Raw genomic sequence first — 22,607 nt, 5'->3', positions numbered from 1 at the left:
AACTTAGACAACAGGGTCCAATCGAGATGTGCACGTCTGCTTCCCAAGCAGTACAGCAGCTTGGCTCAGTGCGTCACGGCATGTCTCGCCAACAGCTCCTGCATTGGCGTTACTAGGGCTGCTGGGAGCAAGTGTTACGTCCACGACGCATGCGCATTGAATGTGTCGAATGCGGCGTGCACCAAGGCCAACAATGTCACCTTCTACACGTCTAGCGTGTCGTGTCCCAACGGAGGCGTCTGGGTCACGTTTGGACAAAAGTGTCAATGCTCGGGGGGATGGGTCGGAGATTTGTGTACTAGGTATACTTCCTCTTGTGCGGAGCTTGTGAAGTATGGCTACCTTACCGGGCATGAACATGACGTTACCTTTCAAGTCACAAACTCTTCGAATCCATTCAAGGGCAAATGCAATCTCATTAGCAGCACTGCACAGAACACGTACATCCTAAAAACTATTGGAGACCTTCATTCAAACTGCCGCACGTGGAGCGACTACGTTAGAGGATTCTGGGATAACAGTTTTGATTTCTGGATTGGACTTGAAAGCATCAGAGCGTTGAACAAAGCGGGTTTGAACCATGTACGTCTGGACACTTGTTTTTCGAATGGCACCTACCAAATCCGAGGGAACGAATATTTCAACTTCAGTATAGATGGCGCTGACAAGAACTACACATTTAGTTTCCGGTCTAGCTCCAAGTTAACAAACGAGAGTTATGGGGACTGCCTCGGTCCAGTCATGGGAGCGGAGTTCTCAACTTGGGACATGGATAATGATGAGGTAGATGGCCAAAACTGCGCCACTGCCCAGGAGGCCGGGTGGTGGATCAAAGCGTGCAACTCTACCTGCAATCCGATGGGTTCTTGGTCGACTAGGAAGATGGACGGCTTTAACCTTCAGAATGGCTTGTATTACGAGGTCATAATGTACTTTATGTCACCTTGACATCTTTAGACATTGACATCTTAATACATTTAAATGTTGATACAATTTGAAACAATGAAAATCTGAAACATTGACAACTTGAAACATCGACATTATGATACATTGACAACTTGAAACATCGACATTATGATACATTGACAACTTGAAACATTGAAACTTTTAATACATTGACCCCTTGATACATTGACCCCCTTGATACATTGACCCCTTGATACATTACATTGACACTTTAATGAACCGACAAGTTGATACATGGACACCTTGGTGTATCGGCATCTTGACATTTTGATATATTCATCACATTGTTACAATAACAGCTTGATACATGTCTTTGTTAATGCAACTATCTATAACAGCTTGATACATTTCTTTGTTTATGCAACTATCTTTTGGATTATAAAAACAATATCTGTGTTAACGTTTTTATGCTATACAATTGCATCATTCGATAAGAGAACATTGAACAGATCATGGTTCATATATATATATTATAGCCTATATAATGCATAGCAACTTTAAGCCTAACATTTATATTTTGTGTTTATCTGTTTACATTTCAATATATTTGTACAAAATTAAATAATTTAACATTTCTTTTATACTGAAACAAAATGCTGGATTTTGAGTGTTGAAACATTTTTTTTTAATTCAAAGCTATACCTAATATGAACACAACGCGATTACAAAATCAAATTTTCAAAAGCGCTTTTAAATTTACGAATTAAAATTATAATTTAAAAGCTTAATGTAGTTCTTCAGTTTTACACCAATTATATCACATTCTTTTTGTTGCTGAATAGCTAATACAATCGTCAAAGCTAATGTAGTACTCCCATATGATACTTGAAGAACTATAATAAACCTAATGGGCTTCATTGCTGCAAGAATAATACAATCGACAAAGCTAATGTAATACACTTATATGATACTTGAAGAACTATAATAAACCTAATGGGCTTCATTGCTGCAAGAATAATAAATGTATGTATCACCAAAAAATAAAAAGTTATATTGGACGAAAGTAAATAAGAAGTATGTATATTTAGGTAAATGTATATACTGTGTGCTGCCCGCTACCGCTACAGAATGAGATGTGGATTTAGTAGGGCCTAAATCTATCGTAGAATCTAATAAAAACTGTATCAATACATTTGAAGCCAATAAACATCCTTTTATTACATTATTTTATTAGTATATTTTACCTTTACCTATCCCTTAGTCTGTTGGACCGTTGGGGCACCAGGCAAGATTTGTCGACCGTCTTTCTCCATTCCTCCCTTTTTTTTTTGCCTTGTTCAGAACCTCTCTCAATGGCAGGCCTGTCCATTCTTTAATGTTGTCCTCCCATCGCTTTTTCTGTCTGCCTCTTCTTCTTTTCCCTGGCACTGTTCCCTGAAGAAAGGTCTTTGCGAGCCCCGTAGATCTTGTAATGTGGCCAAAGGTTTTAAGCTTTCGTTTTTTCACAATAGTAAGCAGGTCGTCATGAGCTCCGATCGCTACAGTATATTGGACGAAAGTAAATAAGAAGTATGTATATTTAGGTAAATGTATATACTGTGTGCTGCCCGCTACCGCTACAGAATGAGATGTGGATTTAGTAGGGCCTAAATCTATCGTAAAATCTAATAAAAACTGTATCAATACATTTGAAGCCAATAAACATCCTTTTATTACATTATTTTATTAGTAATTGTACAATTTATTGTAAGTTTTTTAAGAATATATCTTTACCAGATAGTTTTAGTCTAGTGCTTTTTCTAGAATATCTCTCTGTCTCTTTATCCCTATCACTTTCACTCTGTTTTTCTCTCTCTCTTTTTTCACTTTCTGTTTCTCTCTCTCTCCTTTTCCTTACCACTTTTTCTCTGTTTCTCTTTATCTCTCTTTGTTTTTGTTTTAATTTCTGTTGTTCCATTTCTAGTTTTTTTTTCATTAGCTACTGTTCTATTTCTTGTTTGTTCATAGTCCTTTGATTAGCTGTTTATCTCAAACATGCACTTATCAAATCAAAGAAGGCGCATTAACTGCTTTTGGTATCAGATATTGTATTACTTTGTAATTTGGTACACAATTTGAACATGTTATTTTTCCGACTTCCCATTCTCAGATCAAGTTGAAACTTTACACAATTATTTATTGTACCTAGTAAAACATGAATAAATTTAAAAAAATAACTAATTATTTAATTAAAAAGTAGTAATTAATTAATTTTGTTCTATATCGAAAAGGGGAAAAACATTTTACAGTATATAGATCTATATGCTGTATATGTGGAATTATTCCCCTAAGATTAGGTTTGCATTTTTTTTTTAGTATCTCTATATTATATTACTTCTTTTTTCTTTAAAATAAGGTCGAGTCAAAGCAACACATAGTCAAGCACAACATAGAGAAAGCATGTGAGTTCTGACGCATGCGTGTGGAATCGCGTTCACGCATGCGCAGACACAATTACTTATTTTTATTCTTTGAAGCAACTGTATTGTATTGACTAAATATTGGAACAGTCGATACTTGGGATGTTTTCACAGGAACTAATCGAATACTCGTGTTTGTCTTCTGCGCATGACATCTGCTTCAGTTTTGATGGGTTAGGGATTGGGGGCAGTAGGAAGTATTTCGCCAATTCATCGATTGGCAGGGAACTGAAGAGCTGTTCATACGCCCTCACATAAATGCGAAATGCCCTGGTGGAGGAGAGCTGGTCCCACGATGAACATATTCAGTTCCCTTTGCGAAAAAGATGCAGATTTTTTTTAAAAATCGGGGGGGGGGGGGGTATCGAGAATGAGAGCGAAATTGTACGGGGCATGACAGGATTGATTTGATTGGTCAATTTCTTTCAGCTCAATCTGTGGAGAAACATAGTTACATAAATGACATTTAGTTTTTTCATTAAAATTTAATATAATTTTCATGTTAAAATTAAAGAATCCTGAAGTATTTTAATGAGAATATATGACATTCTGAAGTATTTTAATTAGAATATATGACATTCTGAAGTATTTTAATGAGAATATATGACATTCTGAAGTATTTTAATTAGAATATATGACATTCTGAAGTATTTTAATTAGAATATATGACATTCTGAAGTATTTTAATTAGAATATATGACATTCTGAAGTATTTTAATTAGAATATATGACATTCTGAAGTATTTTAATTAGAATATATGACATTCTGAAGTATTTTAATTAGAATATATGACATTCTGAAGTATTTTAATTAGAATATATGACATTCTGAAGTATTTTGCTTAGATACAAACACGTCATAGCAAATGTTTGCCATGTATTCTTATCTTATACATTAAAGAGATTTCTTTAATAAAGAAGATAATTACGTCCTACGCGTATCTATGTGCTTGCTATTAGGAGACTTAAACTCTGCTAAGTCATTGGTTTTCCAGGCTGATTCAGGCAACCCCTTCCATGCTACAATGGCAATAGGAAAGAAGGGGCACTTGTATGAATCTGTCTTAGAATATGGCTTGAGAAACGTTCCATTATTTTTGTTCATAGAAATACAAAAACACAACCTAATAAAATACCCAGACAGTCTGTCATTTATAAGATTACTCTAAAGTAGAACAAATCAAGTAAGTCCTATTTGACTGTCACAATGTTTCTTGCCGGAAATAAAAGTTAAATGGTTCAATTGTGAAAATGAGATGAAAGATAATTTTGAAACAGAAAATAAACATTCCAATGCTAATATAAAACAAAAACACTCAACACTTTGAAACAAAACCAAAAAAAAATAATAATAAAAAGTGTCATTTGGCACCTGAAATCCATGTGTGATATTTGGATTTTGTGTCCCTTAAGAACGAAGGAGAAATGAAACTTTGGAAACGTGGGGAGGGAGGGGTGGTCTTTCTTCTTCTTCTTAAACTGACAGGTAGAGTCGACCCTTCGGCTCTTGGACATCTAGGCCAGCAAAAATGAACATGAGCTCCCTCTCACCGGCCTGTATGAAAACAGTGTACACTGTTTTGTCTGGCGGGTGGGTCAGACTCGCGGCAAGAGGCCGCGTATAGATCTACTAAGACCCCCGCCACTTTTCTTTTCTATACCAGGCTAACCATCCGGGACACGCCATTTATTATGTAACGGCCCATTGAGGAACAACGCCTGGATTGTAACAAGGTTATGGGAGCTTTTTTACAACTCCACGCTGTGCAATGAGGATGCTCTCGCACCCCCTTAGGCACCCCAACAGTAGTCTTGTTTTGCTACCCTTTAGCCTAATCGTTTCCTCCTACGATCGTTTTTACCCGGGCGCCACTATGAGGCAGGGTAGCATGCCCGGGCTGGGGGGGGGGTCAATTGATGTGTCAATATTCATGATGCTAGGGTATTATGGTTAGTGCTCGTTTTATTATACAACGCGTTGAATGAAAACCAGCTCTTCTGGAATGTACTGGAAATGTGTTTCAGTACCTCGCAAGCATGATCTGCCATTGTGTGATCTGACTTTTCTTTGTGGTTGGGGCAACAACCGAAAGTGCGCATTTTACTGTGACTTTATGTAGATCACTCTGGCGATTGTATTAATAATCATTTTCCGAAGTCTGTTGGACCGTGAGCTACGTGACCCCTATTTACGATTTGACCGTCGGGGCTTCAGCAATGATCTGATAAACAGGCATCTCCAATTATTTCAGTTTTCTGCAATTCATAGCATCTAATACCTGAGATAGAACTCTTGGGACCATAATGTAGCATTAGAAATGTTTCGCTATATGTAGCTTTAGTGGCCAGATAGAACGTGTCGACACATATAGTGAGAATTCAAAGCCATAGGAGAAAGTTTCAAAAATGTTATAAAAATTTAAGGGAGTGAAGTGGCATCGTGCGTGTTTGCTGACCTTAAAGTTCTCATAGAGTTAGCCGCCTTATCAAAACACACATTTATAAAATTAAATAGAGAAATCTACAATAAAGAGATAGAAATCTCTCTCGTCTGCCGCTCATGTTGTTATGACGACAGGGTCAAACACGAAGAAAGGCAGATAAATCGCACGTCCTCGTTCTGAAGAAGAAACAGTACTAAAAACTATTTACCAGTTATGGTCTAAGCGGGAACCTACTAGTTTGCAGATTTCAGTTTTCAATTTGTCGATCAAATTGTTTTTCAGAATGATCTCCCTTTTTCTCATTGCAATATTTTCGATTCCGAAGACTAAGGATGAGTGCTGTATTTCACGTGACGACTCAAACCCAGTTGCGACCTGCTTATTCCGCCACACTTGATGCAGGTCAAGCCATAGTCAGCTGGGGATTTGAGTTTTAATTTTCGCTGTCTACGTCTTCGGCTAGCGCTTTTTATTTGGGGCTCTAATGTTTTTACCTTGACCTTCGGGAGAGCTCTCCGGCTCTCTTTAAAGATTGTCTGCTGCCAGCTAATTTCCTGTGCAAATTGGCGCCAGGGTTGATTTTTATTTGTATTTGGATCTGCTTTGGGCCAAACAACCTAAATCTGTTACTACACATACATATATAATACTCATTTAAGCTGTTATATAAGTTATAAAAATATGTATTCGTTGCTTTTGATAATGATAAATGATAACATAAAAAAAGGGAGATTATTAGGACAAAAATAACAATAAAGGGAGAGAAATGTAAAAATGAAGAAAACATTTGATAATGATAAATAACATAAAAAAGGGGAGATTATTAGGACAAAATAAAAATAAAGGGAGAGGAGTGTAAAAAATAAAGAAAGCAGTCAAGGTAAACAAAAAGAAAAGAATCAAGGATTTAAAATCAATTCATCCATACACGAAACAAATGTTCAAGCCAATTAATCAACTAATCGGCCTGCTCCATTACTCGTCATTGTCATTTTCTTCCCAAGGGCGTCGTAGGAACATGACTGAAGGAAGATAAAGAAACAAGATAAAGGCCCTAAAGGAAAGGAATTTACATAAAGTGACCCCAGACGCTGGTAATGATGTCATGATCACATTTGTAAGATAAATAGAGCATTAGACTCATTCTGTAACGATACCAAGTGACCCCGTTAATTTGATCCACATCTAATATTGTTTCGTTGATGGAACACTTTTGACACCTCAATTGGACACATAAGAACTGAATTTTAGTATGAACGAGCCACGGAGAGTAGACATAGAAATAAATAGGCTAACGGTATAATTTTATTCAATGTGAACTCGATAGTCGAACAAAAAACAAACGAAGCTTAGTGTAATCGTATCAATTAGTTTGGATAAGTCATCTGTGTGTATATATATATGACAGTATTGATCATCCAACACATGATAAATCTGTTCGATTAAAAATATTTTTACCAATTGTTTTTGTTTAGCTTTTAGCTATCTCAATACGCTATTGTCCTATCACTTCTATGGACAAGTTGTGACATGAGGAGGAAAGAAAGAAGACATCTTTGTGAATGTTTACATAATCGCTTTTCTGTTTTTTTTTAATGTATAAAAAAAAGTCACTCAGGGTTCAAGAGTCTTGAAGGGACTAAATCATCTTATACTGCCACGTCTGTCAATTACTATTTCTTTCCCTTGTTCAAGATACCAAACAAATAATTAATTACCAATAGTAAATTAACTAATTGGTTACATATTCCAATTAATTCTTGTGTTGTCAGGTAAAAGAAATAATTGTGCAAAATTTCGGCTTGATCCGAGATTGAGTGTGGGGGGAAAAAATGGATTTTGTTAAATGTTTTTATTGAATTTGCTCTTCACCTCAATTAAAACTTATAATCGTCAGTTTTAAAAATGTAAATTAAGTTGATTCTCATTGTACAATCTTTAACAGAGGCGGCGTCGGATTACCGAAAATGTTGGATTACCAAAGATTGCTTGTACTTCATCGAATTAATCCATGGTGTATATATATCAAAGGAATGTCTTTAATGACGTAGCAAGACATTCTCTTAGACATGTTAGCTTTAATTATGATCCACTTATAAGTTTAATATTAAACTAAAGAACATTGAACTCAATAAGCGACGCCAACACTGGATACATCAAAGTCTTTAATAACACACTGTCACTGTAAGAGACTCCGGGGTTATTCACAGTCCCCAAATGTAAAGGACTGGGTATGAGTTCTTTACTACAGACATATAGCTCGATAGTCTAGGGTATGATTCTCACATGCAGACCTTTACAACAGACATATAGCTCGATAGTCTAGGGTATGATTCTCACATGCAGACCTTTACTACAGACATATAGCTCGATAGTCTAGGGTATGATTCTCACATGCAGACCTTTACTACAGACATATAGCTCGATAGTCTAGGGTATGATTCTCACATGCAGACCTTTACTACAGACATATAGCTCGATAGTCTAGGGTATGATTCTCACATGCAGACTTTTACTACAGACATATAGCTCGATAGTCTAGGGTATGATTCTCACATGCAGACCTTTACTACAGACATATAGCTCGATAGTCTAGGGTATGATTCTCACATGCAGACCTTTACTACAGATATATAGCTCGATAGTCTAGGGTATGATTCTCACATGCAGACCTTTACTACAGACATATAGCTCGATAGTCTAGGGTATGATTCTCACATGCAGACTTTTACTACAGACATATAGCTCGATAGTCTAGGGTATGATTCTCACATGCAGACTTTTACTACAGACATATAGCTCGATAGTCTAGGGTATGATTCTCACATGAAGACCTTTACTACAGACATATAGCTTGATAGTCTAGGGTATGATTCTCACATGCAGACCTTTACTACAGACATATAGCTCGATAGTCTAGGGTATGATTCTCACATGCAGACCTTTACTACAGACATATAGCTCGATAGTCTAGGGTATGATTCACACATGCAGACCTTTACTACAGACATATAGCTTGATAGTCTAGGGTATGATTCTCACATGCAGACCTTTACTACAGACATATAGCTCGATAGTCCAGGGTATGATTCTCACATGCAGACCTTTACTACAGACATACAGCTCGATAGTCTAGGGTATGATTCTCACCATACAGACCTTTACTACAGACATATAGCTCGATAGTCTAGGGTATGATTCTCACATGCAGACCATTACTACAGACATATAGCTCGATAGTCTAGGGTATGATTCTCACATGCAGACCTTTACTACAGACATATAGCTCGATAGTCTAGGGTATGATTCTCACATGCAGACCTTTACTACAGACATATAGCTCGATAGTCTAGGGTATGATTCACACATGCAGACCTTTACTACAGACATATAGCTCGATAGTCTAAGGTATGATTCTCACATGCAGACTTTTACTACAGACATACAGCTCGATAGTCTAGGGTATGATTCTCACATGCAGACTTTTACATGTATAAATATTACAAAATATTCACTCGACGAAGGAGTATAAAATTATTCTTTATTTACAGCCCACAGCAAGTACACATATAATATTGAATACGTAATCATCAATAACTGACATACTAAAATGTGCGCAACTGACATACTACAGGGCGCTTAGACTAGATTCATTGAACAAAAGGCTATCAATGCCACACATAATATTACCCACAAATAGTCAGTTCTCACACATAGCAATGAATAGTAATAATATAAGTTATAACATCTCCTTACGCTAGGCATAATACTGGTAAACAAACACAAGCACCCTACTCAGACCAGGTCAGCTCTCCAACTGCTAGACTGACCGCTAGAAAACCTTATTGTCCCCCCTTGAAAATCCCGTGATAAAAACAATTCACAAACCAACTAATAAAATAAACAAACACACACACACAATCTCACATCTTACACACCCACGCTCTTGACATCTCCCCCTTACTTCCCCTAGATTTTCCCTGAAAATCTAAGTATATATTATGTACACTAAAAAAATTAATTAATGACATTGATTGTTGAAGTACAACATGGTAAAAAAAAAATATTACTTAAAAATACACAGTACATCTTACTATGTTTACACAAGTAATTTGTTTCAATTCAACAAACTACATCCATGAGTTTAAGTATGAAATTATTAATACTACATTTCCATTCATCAACATTAATAATATACATGAATTATCTTTCCATTACCAAACAAAACAAATTCATCAATAATAATGCATATGGGAAATTAAACTAATAATATAACTAAACTAATCTTCATCTGTTCCACTTGTCCAGTTCCTTCCCTTGTGACGTCAGGTTACAATGTACTGTTTATTGTTTGTAAATATAGAGCTTAAGACTTGACCTCCGATGCTTCTCAATACTGGATGAGACCACGCGTCTTGTGCAAAGTATAATTAAAAACACAAAGAGATGAACAGTTCAGTCCATATCCTTTAGCAATAATAATAATAGTAGTAGTAGTAATAGTAGTAACTTCTCTGACGAGACGATCATAGTTGAAAAAGTTGAACGTACATACTGGATTGCTGAAACGTGCACTGTCTGAAAACGTTACAATACCAGGTTAGCTTCTGACAGAGACAATAATGTGAGTTCAAACTGTCAGCCTAGACAATGGGTCAGCCCAAAAGTTGTCTGTACCTTTCACACACCAACTAATAAAATAAACAAACACACACACAATCTCACAACTTACACACCCCCGCTCTTGACAGTCACATCAGTTAAGACCTCTGGGTATCCGAAAATCATAGTCAGCACTGACATATAATATCTGAACTTATAAATGGCTTTTAAAGGGTATAGGTGTAATATATTTTCTATGTTTCGAATGTTACTCTTCAGAGTTGAAGATAATCTTTTCCCTAGTCCAAAGCTCGTCCAAACTAGAGATTGCTGCGGGCAGAGTATGAACGTGGGAACATCTCGACGACCGAACAACAGTCCAGCGCGCTTACCGCATCTGAAAGTGTCGTTTATCCAAAATAAAAGATGAGCTCAGTGATTGCACTTTTGGGAAAACGGTCCGATTCATTATGTCCTCTACATACCATCCATATCTTTTCAAAAATCTGTTTTTAACAGCATTCAAGTTAATTGAAACGTGGCCAGGATAATTAAAAAAAAAAAAAAAAAAAAACAAGATTAAACGCTTGTGCGGCCGACTTTTGACATTCCATAACTAAATCACGCCATTGCGTGTTGAAACTAGAGGCTTCAAGAATTTCTAAAGATCCGGTTAGAGCAGCGTTTCCAAAGCTGTGTTCCGCGGAACCCAAGTGTTCCGCGAGGAACCTGAATTGAGGAACACCTGAATAGGTGTGCCATGAACTGCTGGAATAATTAACTAGAAGGCTACCAAGTGAATTAATCTCTTTAAAAAGAAAACAAAGTGTTCCGCTAAATACTCAGAATGTGCGAAGTGTTCCGTTAAGGAAAAAGTTTGAGAGACACTGGGTTAGAGAATTAAGAGAAAAAGGAAAAAAGACTATTTCAAGATTTGGGGGAAGGGGAACAGCTCAACTTCATGTGGAGAAAACTTGAACGGAGTTTCTAACCTCTTAAACTAATTTGGTTTCTCATAGTAAAATTTGGAAAAAAAATTCACAATTATTAAATGTCAGGGTATTGAGCTATCTTCAGACAATGATTAATTGGTTCGATGAACTAAAATATTCTGCAGACCACTAAAATACTTGACCAGACATACCACTAAAACACTTGACCAGACATACCACTAAAACACTTGACCAGACATACCACTAAAACACTTGACCAGACATACACAAGAGGTGACAAAAGAGATGTTACAAATACTTTAAAAAAAAAAAAAGCTTTTGTTATTGTTCAGAGACAGGTAACCCTCTTAATACTGAATATAAATTTTTAAAAATTAAACTATGGGCTTGTCACACTAAACTATGATGGACACAACATTGAATTCGGTGAATAGTCTGAACACTGTGGCCAGGATAAAAACTTGGCTAGTAAAATCTATTGAAAGACATCGCCCCTGTAGATCCTGTGCATGTTAACTTCAGAACCTAATTTTAAAATTATAAAACAATCCCCAAAATGACCACACACACACACACAAATAGTACAATCACCTTTAAAGGCATACAGCTCTATTGCAATAACCGTTATTATAGTTATTACATATAACGAGATGTGGGAAGACAAAATGTAATGAACAATTTCATTTATGGTAATTTAGTTTTTCTATTATTTAGATCTAATCTCCAAGAAATCATTTACTACTTCAGGGCATGCTCAGAGCGCTTTGGTCCAATCTCATTTGTGGACCAGTGGGGGGGAGGGGGTATCTAGGAGTTGGTTTTCCGTGCTGCCTTTAGGCGCTCAGTAAACACAACTCTGCCCGAGTCGGGTGTCGAACCTCGAGCCCCCTTCTAGGTAGCCAAGCCAAGCCATGTTCAAGCACACTTAGCCTCTCGACCACGCTTCCCATTAATGTACAATGTACAGGTATGATGAAATCTTATTTTGTATAATACAGATGTTACTTCAAAAAAGAAGATGATTACGTCCTACGCGTCATGCATTTAGTCATGCATTTTAACCAATGTCCTAAACTGCGCCAAGTCACTTGTTTTCCTGACTAGTTCAGGCAACCCCATTCCATGCTCAAAAGGCGCTAGGGAAGAAGGAGCTTTTGTACAAATTTGTCTTTCTGAGTATTTTATAAAATTTTGTTTTTGTATTTGAAGATTATGGTTCAGTGTTTTATTTATAATTGCTACTTTACTTTTGAGTCCTGAAGGCTTTCTAAATTTAGTGATTTTACCAAAGGTGTTACTCTAGTCACATGTGAATATTCGTTTATGAATCTCACTGCTCTATTTTGTGTCTGTTCCAGTTTCTTAATGTTTTCTTGAGTTGAGGGGTCCCAAACAGAGGATGCATATTCTATTATTGGCCTAACCAAGGTTAAATAACATTTTAGTTGTATTTTCTTATTTGATGTATAGAAATATTTTCTAATAAATCCTAATGCTTTTTTTTTTTTATAGTTTCATCAATATGTGGATTCCATGACATTTTTTCATTAATCGCAATGATTTAGATTTGCTTTCGTTATCGAAGATGTTTAAGTGATATAGATCTAGGACTAAATTATAGTTATGATTTTTGCATCGAGTAGAATGTAGAAGAGGGACATAACTGCGGTTATACTATTTTGTTTTGCTACAGTAGTAGAACTTTTCCCATTATTGTATTACCACATTGCCTTTCACTGCAACGTGTTGGTAAAAGGTTTTAAGAGAGTTACTCTTTCTTGACTTAACACCGGACGTAGCCATTGGATGAAATGGTCAGAAACAATTGATGCTTTAAAAATATTTCCTCACTTTGATATTAAGCATATATCTCTTTCTCTCTCTCTTTCTTTCTCTCTTTCTCTCTCTCTCTCTTTCTCTCTCTCTCTCTTTTTCTCCTCTCTCTTTCTCCTCTCTCTCTTTCTCTCCCTCTTTCTCTCTCTCGTTCTCTCTCTTTCTTTCTCTCTCTCTCTTTCTCTTTCTCTCTCTTTTTCTCCTCTCTCTCTTTCTCCCTCTCTCTCTTTCTCCCTCTCTCTCTTTCTCCCTCTCTCTCTCTCTTTTTCTCTCTCTTTCTCTCTCTTTCTCCCTCTCTCTCTTTCTCCCTCTCTCTCTTTCTCCCTCTCTCTCTTTCTCTCTTTTTTTCCTCTCTCTTTCTCTCTCTTTTTCTCCTCTCTCTCTCTCTTTCTCTCTCTCTCTTTCTTTCTCTCTCTCTTTCTCTCTCTCTCTCTCTCTCTCTCTCTATATATATATATATATATATATATATATATATATATCACTCTTTCTCTCTCTTTCACTTTTTTTTTATATTTTTATCTTTTCCTCCTGTCTCTCTTCCCTTGTCTTTCTTTTTCTTTGCTTCAATGATTTGTATCTTCTTTATAACCCCCTCCCTTTCCCAAATTATTTTTTTTTAACCTTTACCTTAAAATCGATTCTTCAACCTTCAAAAAACCAATTTCAACAAAATTGTGTAAACAATGTCTGCAAGATTGGTGGGCAGTGGGCCCAGAGGGTGGTGAATCGGGATAGTCAAGAGTGGAGAACTCCTCTTAATATGTTAGTTCTGGTGATATTCCATATCGGAATTCCAAGAACAACATTCTCATACTCTTTAATGTCTCTCTATTTTCTTTCGTTAACATAATCTTTTTTTTTTTCTTTTAGGAAACTTCAGAATTTGCGCTATTCAATTTTAGCTTTATCATCATAGGAATCCTTGGGCCTTAGGGCTCTTTTTGGGGCTTTATATGCCTCTTTTGAGAGATTTCTTTTTATATAGATTTTTATTTGTAAGTCTTTAAAATGGCCAATAATGGAATAAAAAAATCTTTATAGTCTAGGTGTTAATTTTTAAAAAATTCAAGATATATTTTTGGTGACAATGCTTGTGATTAGAAGGCCATTATCTAAAGATGAATACGAGCTTTCATTGGACCATTTTGTCTCAAGGGGAAAACTAATTCAATCAGGGCCGGCCTTAGGCTACTGCAACCTATACGACCGAAGAAGGCCCCGCGCTTTCATATGCCCCGCCTTTATTCTAAGTGTAATACATTAAATCTCCTGAAATCTCATGAAATTGCAAAATATACGAAAAAAAGTCCAGGAAATCTCTTGAAATTATTAAAATCTGAAAACTCATGAAAATCTCCTTAAATGTAGACGACATTGCCATTTTGGGTTGTCATTCGATGTGGAAGACGCCAATCCAACGCGGATAAAAAATAAAACAAAACGGCATCATACAATAGCCGTAACTGTGGCATCTTGTTAAAGAAGCTTATCACGCCTCAAACTAATCAATAATTACTTGAGGTCAACAATTCACGAAGATAGATTGAAACATTTGAAAATTCTTGCTATTGAGCCTGATCTTTGTAAGAAACACAATTTTGATGATATACTGTATGATTTCGCTACAAGCAAGGCTTGTGATAGTGATTTTGTTCTTAGTAAAGAATGAATAAAATGCAAAGACGAATTTTTCTTAATTTCACTTATTATTATTATCCCTACCCAGACTGTCCCCGCGCGATCCGTTTCGAATTGGTCCCCGCAACTGTTAGGGCCGGCCCTGAATTCAATATACAGTAATCAAATTGGCATTGTACAAGACGTCATTTTCAAGAAATAGACGGGTGTTGGTTTTTAAAAGCTGGTGGAGAATGGTTGAAGAAAGAATTTCATGTCAGCAATCCGTGTTACTTGTGGCTGAGAGGCTGAAACTGCTTCGAACCTTCTGTGTTTGCTGAACGCTTTAGAGCAGCACGGAGACCTTCTCCCAGATATCCCCCCTTCCAAAGGGCCACAAAGATATATATATATACATATACATTTATTGCTCCTCCTTCGTGATCGAAGATGAGCACATTTCTCATTTCCCATGGACTCGAAAATGACTGTAAAGTCCAAGCCTCGCTTTCAAAAGCCAGCCGCATACGTGGCATGGGTAGGTTAGATCATTTGCAGACAGGCCTGCTTCTTCTCTCCGCTTTTTGTTTGTTCGGCGCTCTTTCACCCTGGCCACTCTTCCTCCCTCAAATCCTGAGATTCCAAGACTCACAGCCTCACGCCATGAGAAGCAATCGAGAGCCAGTGCCTTCCAGTCGTGAATGTCGCTTCAAGGATAGGACTAAAGCGAACTGAGCATGCTTTAAGCATGAAAGTCGAGTTATACAAAATCATTTAAACAAATATGCAAAGTCTGTGTGTTTAGATATAGATCAAATATCTTTCAATATAGATCTCAAAACATTGGCCTTTTATGTTATATCGTCAGAATAACACCAACATGGAGTCTGTGGAACTGAAGGAAGTTCACATGGGGTCAGGCATCACCAATAGCCAAAGCTTTAACCTTGAACTGGATGACGGCGCTGCGGATACAGCGGGATTTAGAGTGGCCCCGTCAGTACCAAGGTATGTGTTACATCTCTGTACTATTTTAGTTGACTAGAAAGTACATTCGTTTCTTAGGCATCCCTCGGGTTCAGCTGTACATGTAAAAACACAATAACTTGATCATCGCGAATTTCTCAGAGCATAGCACACACTCTGTCTGTGTCCTTATCTAAAACTAACACACTCTCTCTCTGTGTCCTTATCTAAAACTAACACACTCTATCTGTGTCCTTATCTAAAACTAACACACTCTCTCTGTGTCCTTATCTAAAACTAACACTCTCTCTCTGTGAGTCCTTATCTAAAACTAACACACTCTCTCTGTGTCCTTATCTAAAACTAATACTCTGTGTGTGTGTGTCATTATCTAAAACTAACACTCTATCTGTGTCCTTATCTAAAACGAATACTCTCTCTGTATGTCCTTATCTAAAACTAACACACTTCCGGTCATTCGCACATACTGACATAGATAAATCATATAAGATAAGGTAATTTGTATTGGTCCAATCAAATGGAAATTCATTTTAACTACAATTGACCACCTCAGCGTAATATATGAACAAAAATAAACGTCACACACATACTCACATTCATCCGTGACACGTATGTATGGCCAACTTTTCAATAGAAGCATCTTAGATGTATCAATTTATGGCCTGCCTCCCTATTAGGTCAGGTCTTCGCCTTTATATAAGTTAATACTTGCTTCGCAATATACACTTTGACCTCTAAAGTTACTTTAAGTTAAGGCCTGCGTCACTACAGATCAAGGACTGCATTATTGTTCGGGATGCTTCAACTCCACAAAAAGGTAGAATAGACTCAAAATGGAACCGAGAGTTTTATAAAAAAAAAATTAATATTCGCATTTAACAAAAGTAGCACCATTAGTAAAATCACTAAGTCGGAGATGCTTCAGAACAGAAGACACAAAAAAAAAAAAATAAAGCAATAACTAGTTACTAGTTCCTTGTGTTCTAGCCCTAGTTTCTAGTTCCCTGTGTTCAAGCCCTAGTTTCTAGTTCCCTGTGTTAATTCCCTAGTTCCTAGTTCCCTGTGTTCTATCCCTAGTTCCTAGTTCCCTGTGTTAATTCCCTAGTTCATAGTTCCCTGTGTTCTAGCCCTAGTTTCTAGTTCCCTGTGTTAATTCCCTAGTTCCTAGTTCCCTGTGTTCTATCCCTAGTTCCTAGTTCCCTGTGTTAATTCCCTAGTTTCTAGTTCCATGTGTTAATTCCCTAGTTTCTAGTTCCCTGTGTTCTATCCCTAGTTCCTAGTTCCCTGTGTTAATTCCCTAGTTTCTAGTTCCCTGTGTTAATTCCCTAGTTTCTAGTTCCCTGTGTTCTAGCCCTAGTTTCTAGTTCCCTGTGTTAATTCCCTAGTTTCTAGTTCCCTGTGTTCTAGTCCTAGTTCCTTGTTCCCTGTGTTAATTCCCTAGTTCCTAGTTCCCTGTGTTCTTTCCCTAGTTCCTAGTTCCATGTGTATTGATGACGAAATGTTCATATTCTGTGCTAATTACTAATTGAATTGTAGTCATATAAATTATTCCCGTTTGATTTTATGCTTAATGAAATTGTATAAAATGTAGACTTTGTCTTGTTTTAACAATGGTAGGCCTTGTTCCTTATTATTTCTACAGCAAGGGTTTCAAACCCACGCACATAGTATGTCACCCATCACTAGTTTTTATTGGACTGAAATCACCAGCACTTTTTGATCGTAAAGGAATTAAATAATCATATTCTTCTGTCTCCAGGTCATTCACGCATTCGCACACAGCACCACACGGCTTCATGCCCAGCACTGTCGTCCGCCGACGAAGTAGCGCCCACGTACCTCCGCGAAGGCGACGTCTGCTGTCGCACTTCCGGCAGAAGGCCAAGTCTATCAAGGTGAAGATCCCGCGGGTGCAAGACGTGAACACGATAGACAAGTACGCTCGTCTAGTGTTTCCCCTCCTGTTTGTCATCTTCAACACAAGCTATTGGTCAGTTTACCTGCTGACGTAACCAAAGACGAAAATTACGCCATCTTTTCCAGAATATTTGAATCCAAAAAATAGATATTCTTCATTTTGCAATCTCGGCATCTGTCCAATGATGGCTAGATAACTTCAATAGGAGTTAAGACAACTTCTTGACCAAAGAATTGCCCTTACTTTAAATGCAGGCTACTTTTAATGCAACTCCAGAATGTTCAACGAGGAAGTGATATTCTGCTTCTCAACGTCATGGCTTCCATTCAAGTGTTTAAATAGACATTTGTTTAATCTTATATAACAAAAAAAAATTTGCGAAATACGGTACTTTACAAGGGAGGTAAACAATGCTTATCAGAGATGATGCATTTTTTCTACATTAATGTATGATATTAGAGGTAAATTCATCTTTGGAAGAAAAGCTGAAGCCATTACAGTTAAATACCGAAGTCCTAGAATCAAAGTTGCGGTATCATTCCGTTACATCCCTATATACATCGGGTTTGAAGTTGGCAAGTCCCGAGCCACAACTGCTAACTGAACTTGCTGTCAACTGTTTACTGCCAAATTGTAACAATGCACAGGCCTTTCACATTTAAGCAATGAGTTGACATTATTTAGGGGGCTGATATGGCGATTCGCTCACAAAGTTTATGGGGAACTAAATTTCTTGACATCAAAGTTCGGACTAAGAGTATCCGAGGGTAAAGCAATAGCGTGATGGAGACGGGGAGGATCCCAGATCACCTGGATTGTAACGCTAGTAGGATTTACAGACATTAGGAAGACAACGTCAGAGAATTTAAGAGAATGCACACTGACTAACGCGATGCGCAATGTACTAAGTCAACCTATGTACATCTAGAGCTGTATGTAAGTTATAAAAAAAATATAGTTTTGATTATTACGAAAATGGTGATTCAGGCTTCATCAACGTTGGCGGGTATTGTTTAAAAGTCAAAAGAAACCTACTTGATGTATGTTCCAAAATATATTTGGTCGTGCAGCTCCAGTGTTATCTGGCATATTGTTTTCTATGTCCTTCAAGACTTACTATAGCCCTTCGAATCGGCTGGTGATATAATACTCACTTATTTGTGTAGCCAGCCAATGACTATCAAGGCAAGGATGACTTCAATCGAAAGTGAGACTAATTATGGATTCATGGTTGCCTGATTCTTTGAATCCTTTGTACTGTCCCACATCAAAGGGAACTTCTTAGTAGATGGTGAGTTGTTGTTGTTGTTTGTTTTTTTTATAATTTGAAAAGTGATAACAACAATCTAAAAATAAACCAATGTGTGTATATGCAAACTTTTTCCTGTTGGCAAGCGACTTCCTAGATGCTGCACACACAAATGATCTTGAGAACAAAAAGAGTTACACCATAAAAGTTTCTAATTCGCCTGTGTATTGATGACTTATATTCTGTGCTGAATATTAATTCTATTATCGTCGTATTAATTATCCCAATGTTTAAATTTATGCTTAGTCAATTCGTAATTCCAGTTTAGAATGTAGACTTCATCTTGTTTCAATAAACATTAATTATTTTTTTTTTAGGTCTGGATGTCTTAACCATACTTTTGTATAAAATATATGACTTTATTTTTATTTTTTTTTTAATTTTTGTTAAATCCTGAATTGCCAAATAATTAATCAACATTGGTTTATTGATTTTCTAAGAACAAATTATGTTTTGAAAAAAAAAATAAAACATGTTAATATAAGATTTCCTGCTGTCCTATGGTATGGCTGCCAGGTCGTGTGGTATGCGCTTGGACGATGCTCTCGAGTTCAAATCTAGCCCGCTGCCATCAGTCCTACAGGAGGGTCCTGTCCTCTTCATAATACTCTTCATGCCTGAATGAACTTCAGATACTTATAAAACAATTTTCAAGCTAGAACGGATGCACCGGAAGGAAATATTTCAGCGTCTATTATATAGTTCAGGGGTGGTATTAAAGATGATAAGAGAAGTAAGAAATGGAAACGATGCAATCTCTGCAAGCTAGAGAGAGAGGTTTAAAAAAAATTGGTAGCTAGATTGTTTTTAAATCTTGAACCGATACACCCGTCACACTCTAGCACTTGATGTCTGTTAAAACTTCAAGTTTAAAAGCAAGAATATTTTTGTTAGACCCACGAAATTATCTATATCATATTCTTTTCTATGTTTATATTTTAAATCTTTTTTGTTTTGGTTAACATATGAGATCCGATCGAGATTTTGTGTTTCTTAGTTGTCTGCTACTGTCTTCTGCTCTGATACATTTCTATTGCTATTAACTCCAACTACTGATAGATAACATTTAGAACTACATTCGCTTTGTTATGTAACTTTATGTAATGTTCATAATGTTTTGTCATAATGTGGTTTTTATTTGTGCCAAAAGCGCTACAATGACTTTTTTTATGTATGTAAAAATTCTACAGAGCACATTAAAGACATAAACAGACCAACTGTATTGTTTGTGTTTTCATATTTCAAAAACTTATTATGCTCTTGATTGTTAATTTCTGTATGCTGGCACTAGCAAACGTATCGGTCTATTTCTTTGTTAAATGATTTGTCTGTGTATTTCTAATTTAATGATAGAACCAGTGGCGTCACTAGTGTGTGCTGGGGGGGGGGGGGGGGGGTTACACCCAAGTGAACAAAATGCACTTTTGCAAAAGCAGACAACTTTTTAAAAAATAATGTATTGATAAATACTGAAATATTCTAATTCACGTTTATTAGTATTCTTTAGATCTATAAATAGTCTTTTTTTTTGTTTGGTACTATTTAATTAAATGTTTTAAAAATGGTCAATGATATGTGCATAGAATGTGAATATTTACTTTTATAAAATAAAATTGCACGTTGCGTATATTACATTATTACATTATTCTTGACATAATACAATTCAAATATAAATGTTCAAAAATGTTACCTCGCTGTTATTTGATCACATTGCTGTTTATATTAGATATTTAATTACTTCTCTACCATGTTTTAAGAATAACAGAATGGTTCACTTAAAAAAAAGACAAAGAAAAAGACTAAACGGGTCTTCAATAGTGCTTTTAGTTTTTGATATGTGAAGATGATTAACGGACGGACTGAGAGACGGATTGACTTCACAAAATTAATATTGAAATGGATAATAAAAATTAATATTATTATTATTACTATTATTATCTCTTTTGGGGATCGCTAGAACGCGCAAAATTGTACTGAGTTGTTTTGTTGTGTGTATATGTATTTTAGAATAGATATATATAGATAAGTATACTTAGTTCTTTTTATTATTGTTTATGGTTTGATTGAATGATATATCTATGTGTGATATAGTGTATTATTGTATTTTTATAGCATGTTTTATAGAACATTTATTTTCCCTTATCCTTCACTGCGTTTAAGAAAAACTTGAAGACCTACTTTTCATAACGCACGTTCATTTATTGTCAAGCTGTTCTATGTCATCTTCTCACAGCGCCTTGAGCCTAAGTTATTTTTATTTATAGCTCTATGGTCATTCAATTATTCATTGTTAACAACCAAATACTGTGGAGCGATGGCTGAGCGGTAAAGCTTTCGAACCGAGGGATCCCGGGTTCGAATCCTGTGAATTTTTAATTTCGGGATCTTTAGTCTAATGGGTACCTGACATTAGTTGGGGAAAAGTAAAGGCGGTTGGTCGTTGTGCTGGCCACATGACACCACAGAAACAGCTGCCTTAGAGATAGATCACAAGGTATGAAAGTGGCACTTTAAAAATCATATACAAACATGTTCGAAAATGTTCCACTGGACATTCCGGCATTAAGAAAACAACGGAATGATAAACAATGTATGATATCGTTTGAAGAATTTCTTTGGGTTTTTTTTTTCCTTTTTTTTTTATGTGTAATGGTTTGGAAATCCAATGAAACGAAATTGTATTTGTTATGTTTTATTTTGTTCATGTTACTTAATTACTATGAGGCTATTAGATGAACTAGGGTTTGGTTTCTTTACATTGTTGTTTACAGTGAACAAAAAAAAATTTTTTTTGGGGGGGATGTAAGTATTTCCTGACACCAATGTTAACTACGGTTTCAAAACTCATGACGCTTCTCTAAGTAGGTAAAGCGTTTTCATGAATATCAGAGCAGACGTCATCTACTTCATTTACCTGTTCAAGGTGTGTCCATCCGAGACCAATCGTTACAGAAGGACTGAACACTGACCTGCGACGTCGCAGGCTAGGGGCAGTTTAGACCAATGGCTCGTTGCCACGTCGCAGGTCGTAACGTCGGATCTGTGACGTGGCAACGAGTTATAGATCTAAACTGACCACAGGTTGCGACGTCGCAGGTCAGTGTTCAGGCATCCCATCATTACTTTGCGTCATACTTGGCGTTCTCCACACTCGACCGAAACTGTACTAATGATCATCCATTATTGATTAAGTTTCGCTAATAATAAAATTATGTAACTGTATTATGGTTTGTCTTTTTTAAATTTCCATTTATTGATAATTATTATTATCATTTCATTTTTCGGTGATTTTGTAAATAAAATAACATGAACTTCCACGTGTCTCTCTGAATAAATGAATTTTTTTTCTAACTTTTATTGTTTTTATGTTTTATTTGTTTAGTTTGTTACTTTTTGAGTGAATTCTTAAGTTACTAGTTAATGTTACACCTTAGGTTACTAGCTAATGTTACACCTTAAGTTACTAGCTAATGGTACAACTTAAGTTGTTAGCTAATGTTACACCTTAAGTTACTAACTAATGGTACAACTTAAGTTGCTAGCTAATGGTACACCATAAGTTACTAGCTAATGGTA

The 22,607-nt window shown here is 36.3% G+C and overlaps 1 protein-coding gene across 1 annotated transcript in view; it reads left to right on the top strand.

Annotated features, from left to right (window-relative positions):
• LOC106057354 (gamma-aminobutyric acid receptor subunit beta) overlaps positions 1 to 22,386 on the top strand; it is a 220,201-nt gene extending 197,815 nt beyond the window's left edge. Inside the window, exons 9-10 of the mRNA XM_056037848.1 lie at positions 15,686 to 15,825; positions 17,564 to 22,386. Of these exons, the coding sequence (XP_055893823.1) occupies positions 15,686 to 15,825; positions 17,564 to 17,816 (393 nt within the window). The 3' untranslated portion in view covers positions 17,817 to 22,386. The remainder of the gene's footprint in view (positions 1 to 15,685; positions 15,826 to 17,563) is intronic.
• Positions 22,387 to 22,607: the final 221 nt, after the last annotated feature.

This window comes from Biomphalaria glabrata, chromosome 8, assembly GCF_947242115.1.
Source record: "Biomphalaria glabrata chromosome 8, xgBioGlab47.1, whole genome shotgun sequence".
Lineage (NCBI taxonomy): Eukaryota > Metazoa > Mollusca > Gastropoda > Planorbidae > Biomphalaria > Biomphalaria glabrata.
The sequence above is the reverse complement of the archived record's forward strand: the minus strand, read 5'-3'. Positions and strand labels throughout refer to the sequence as shown.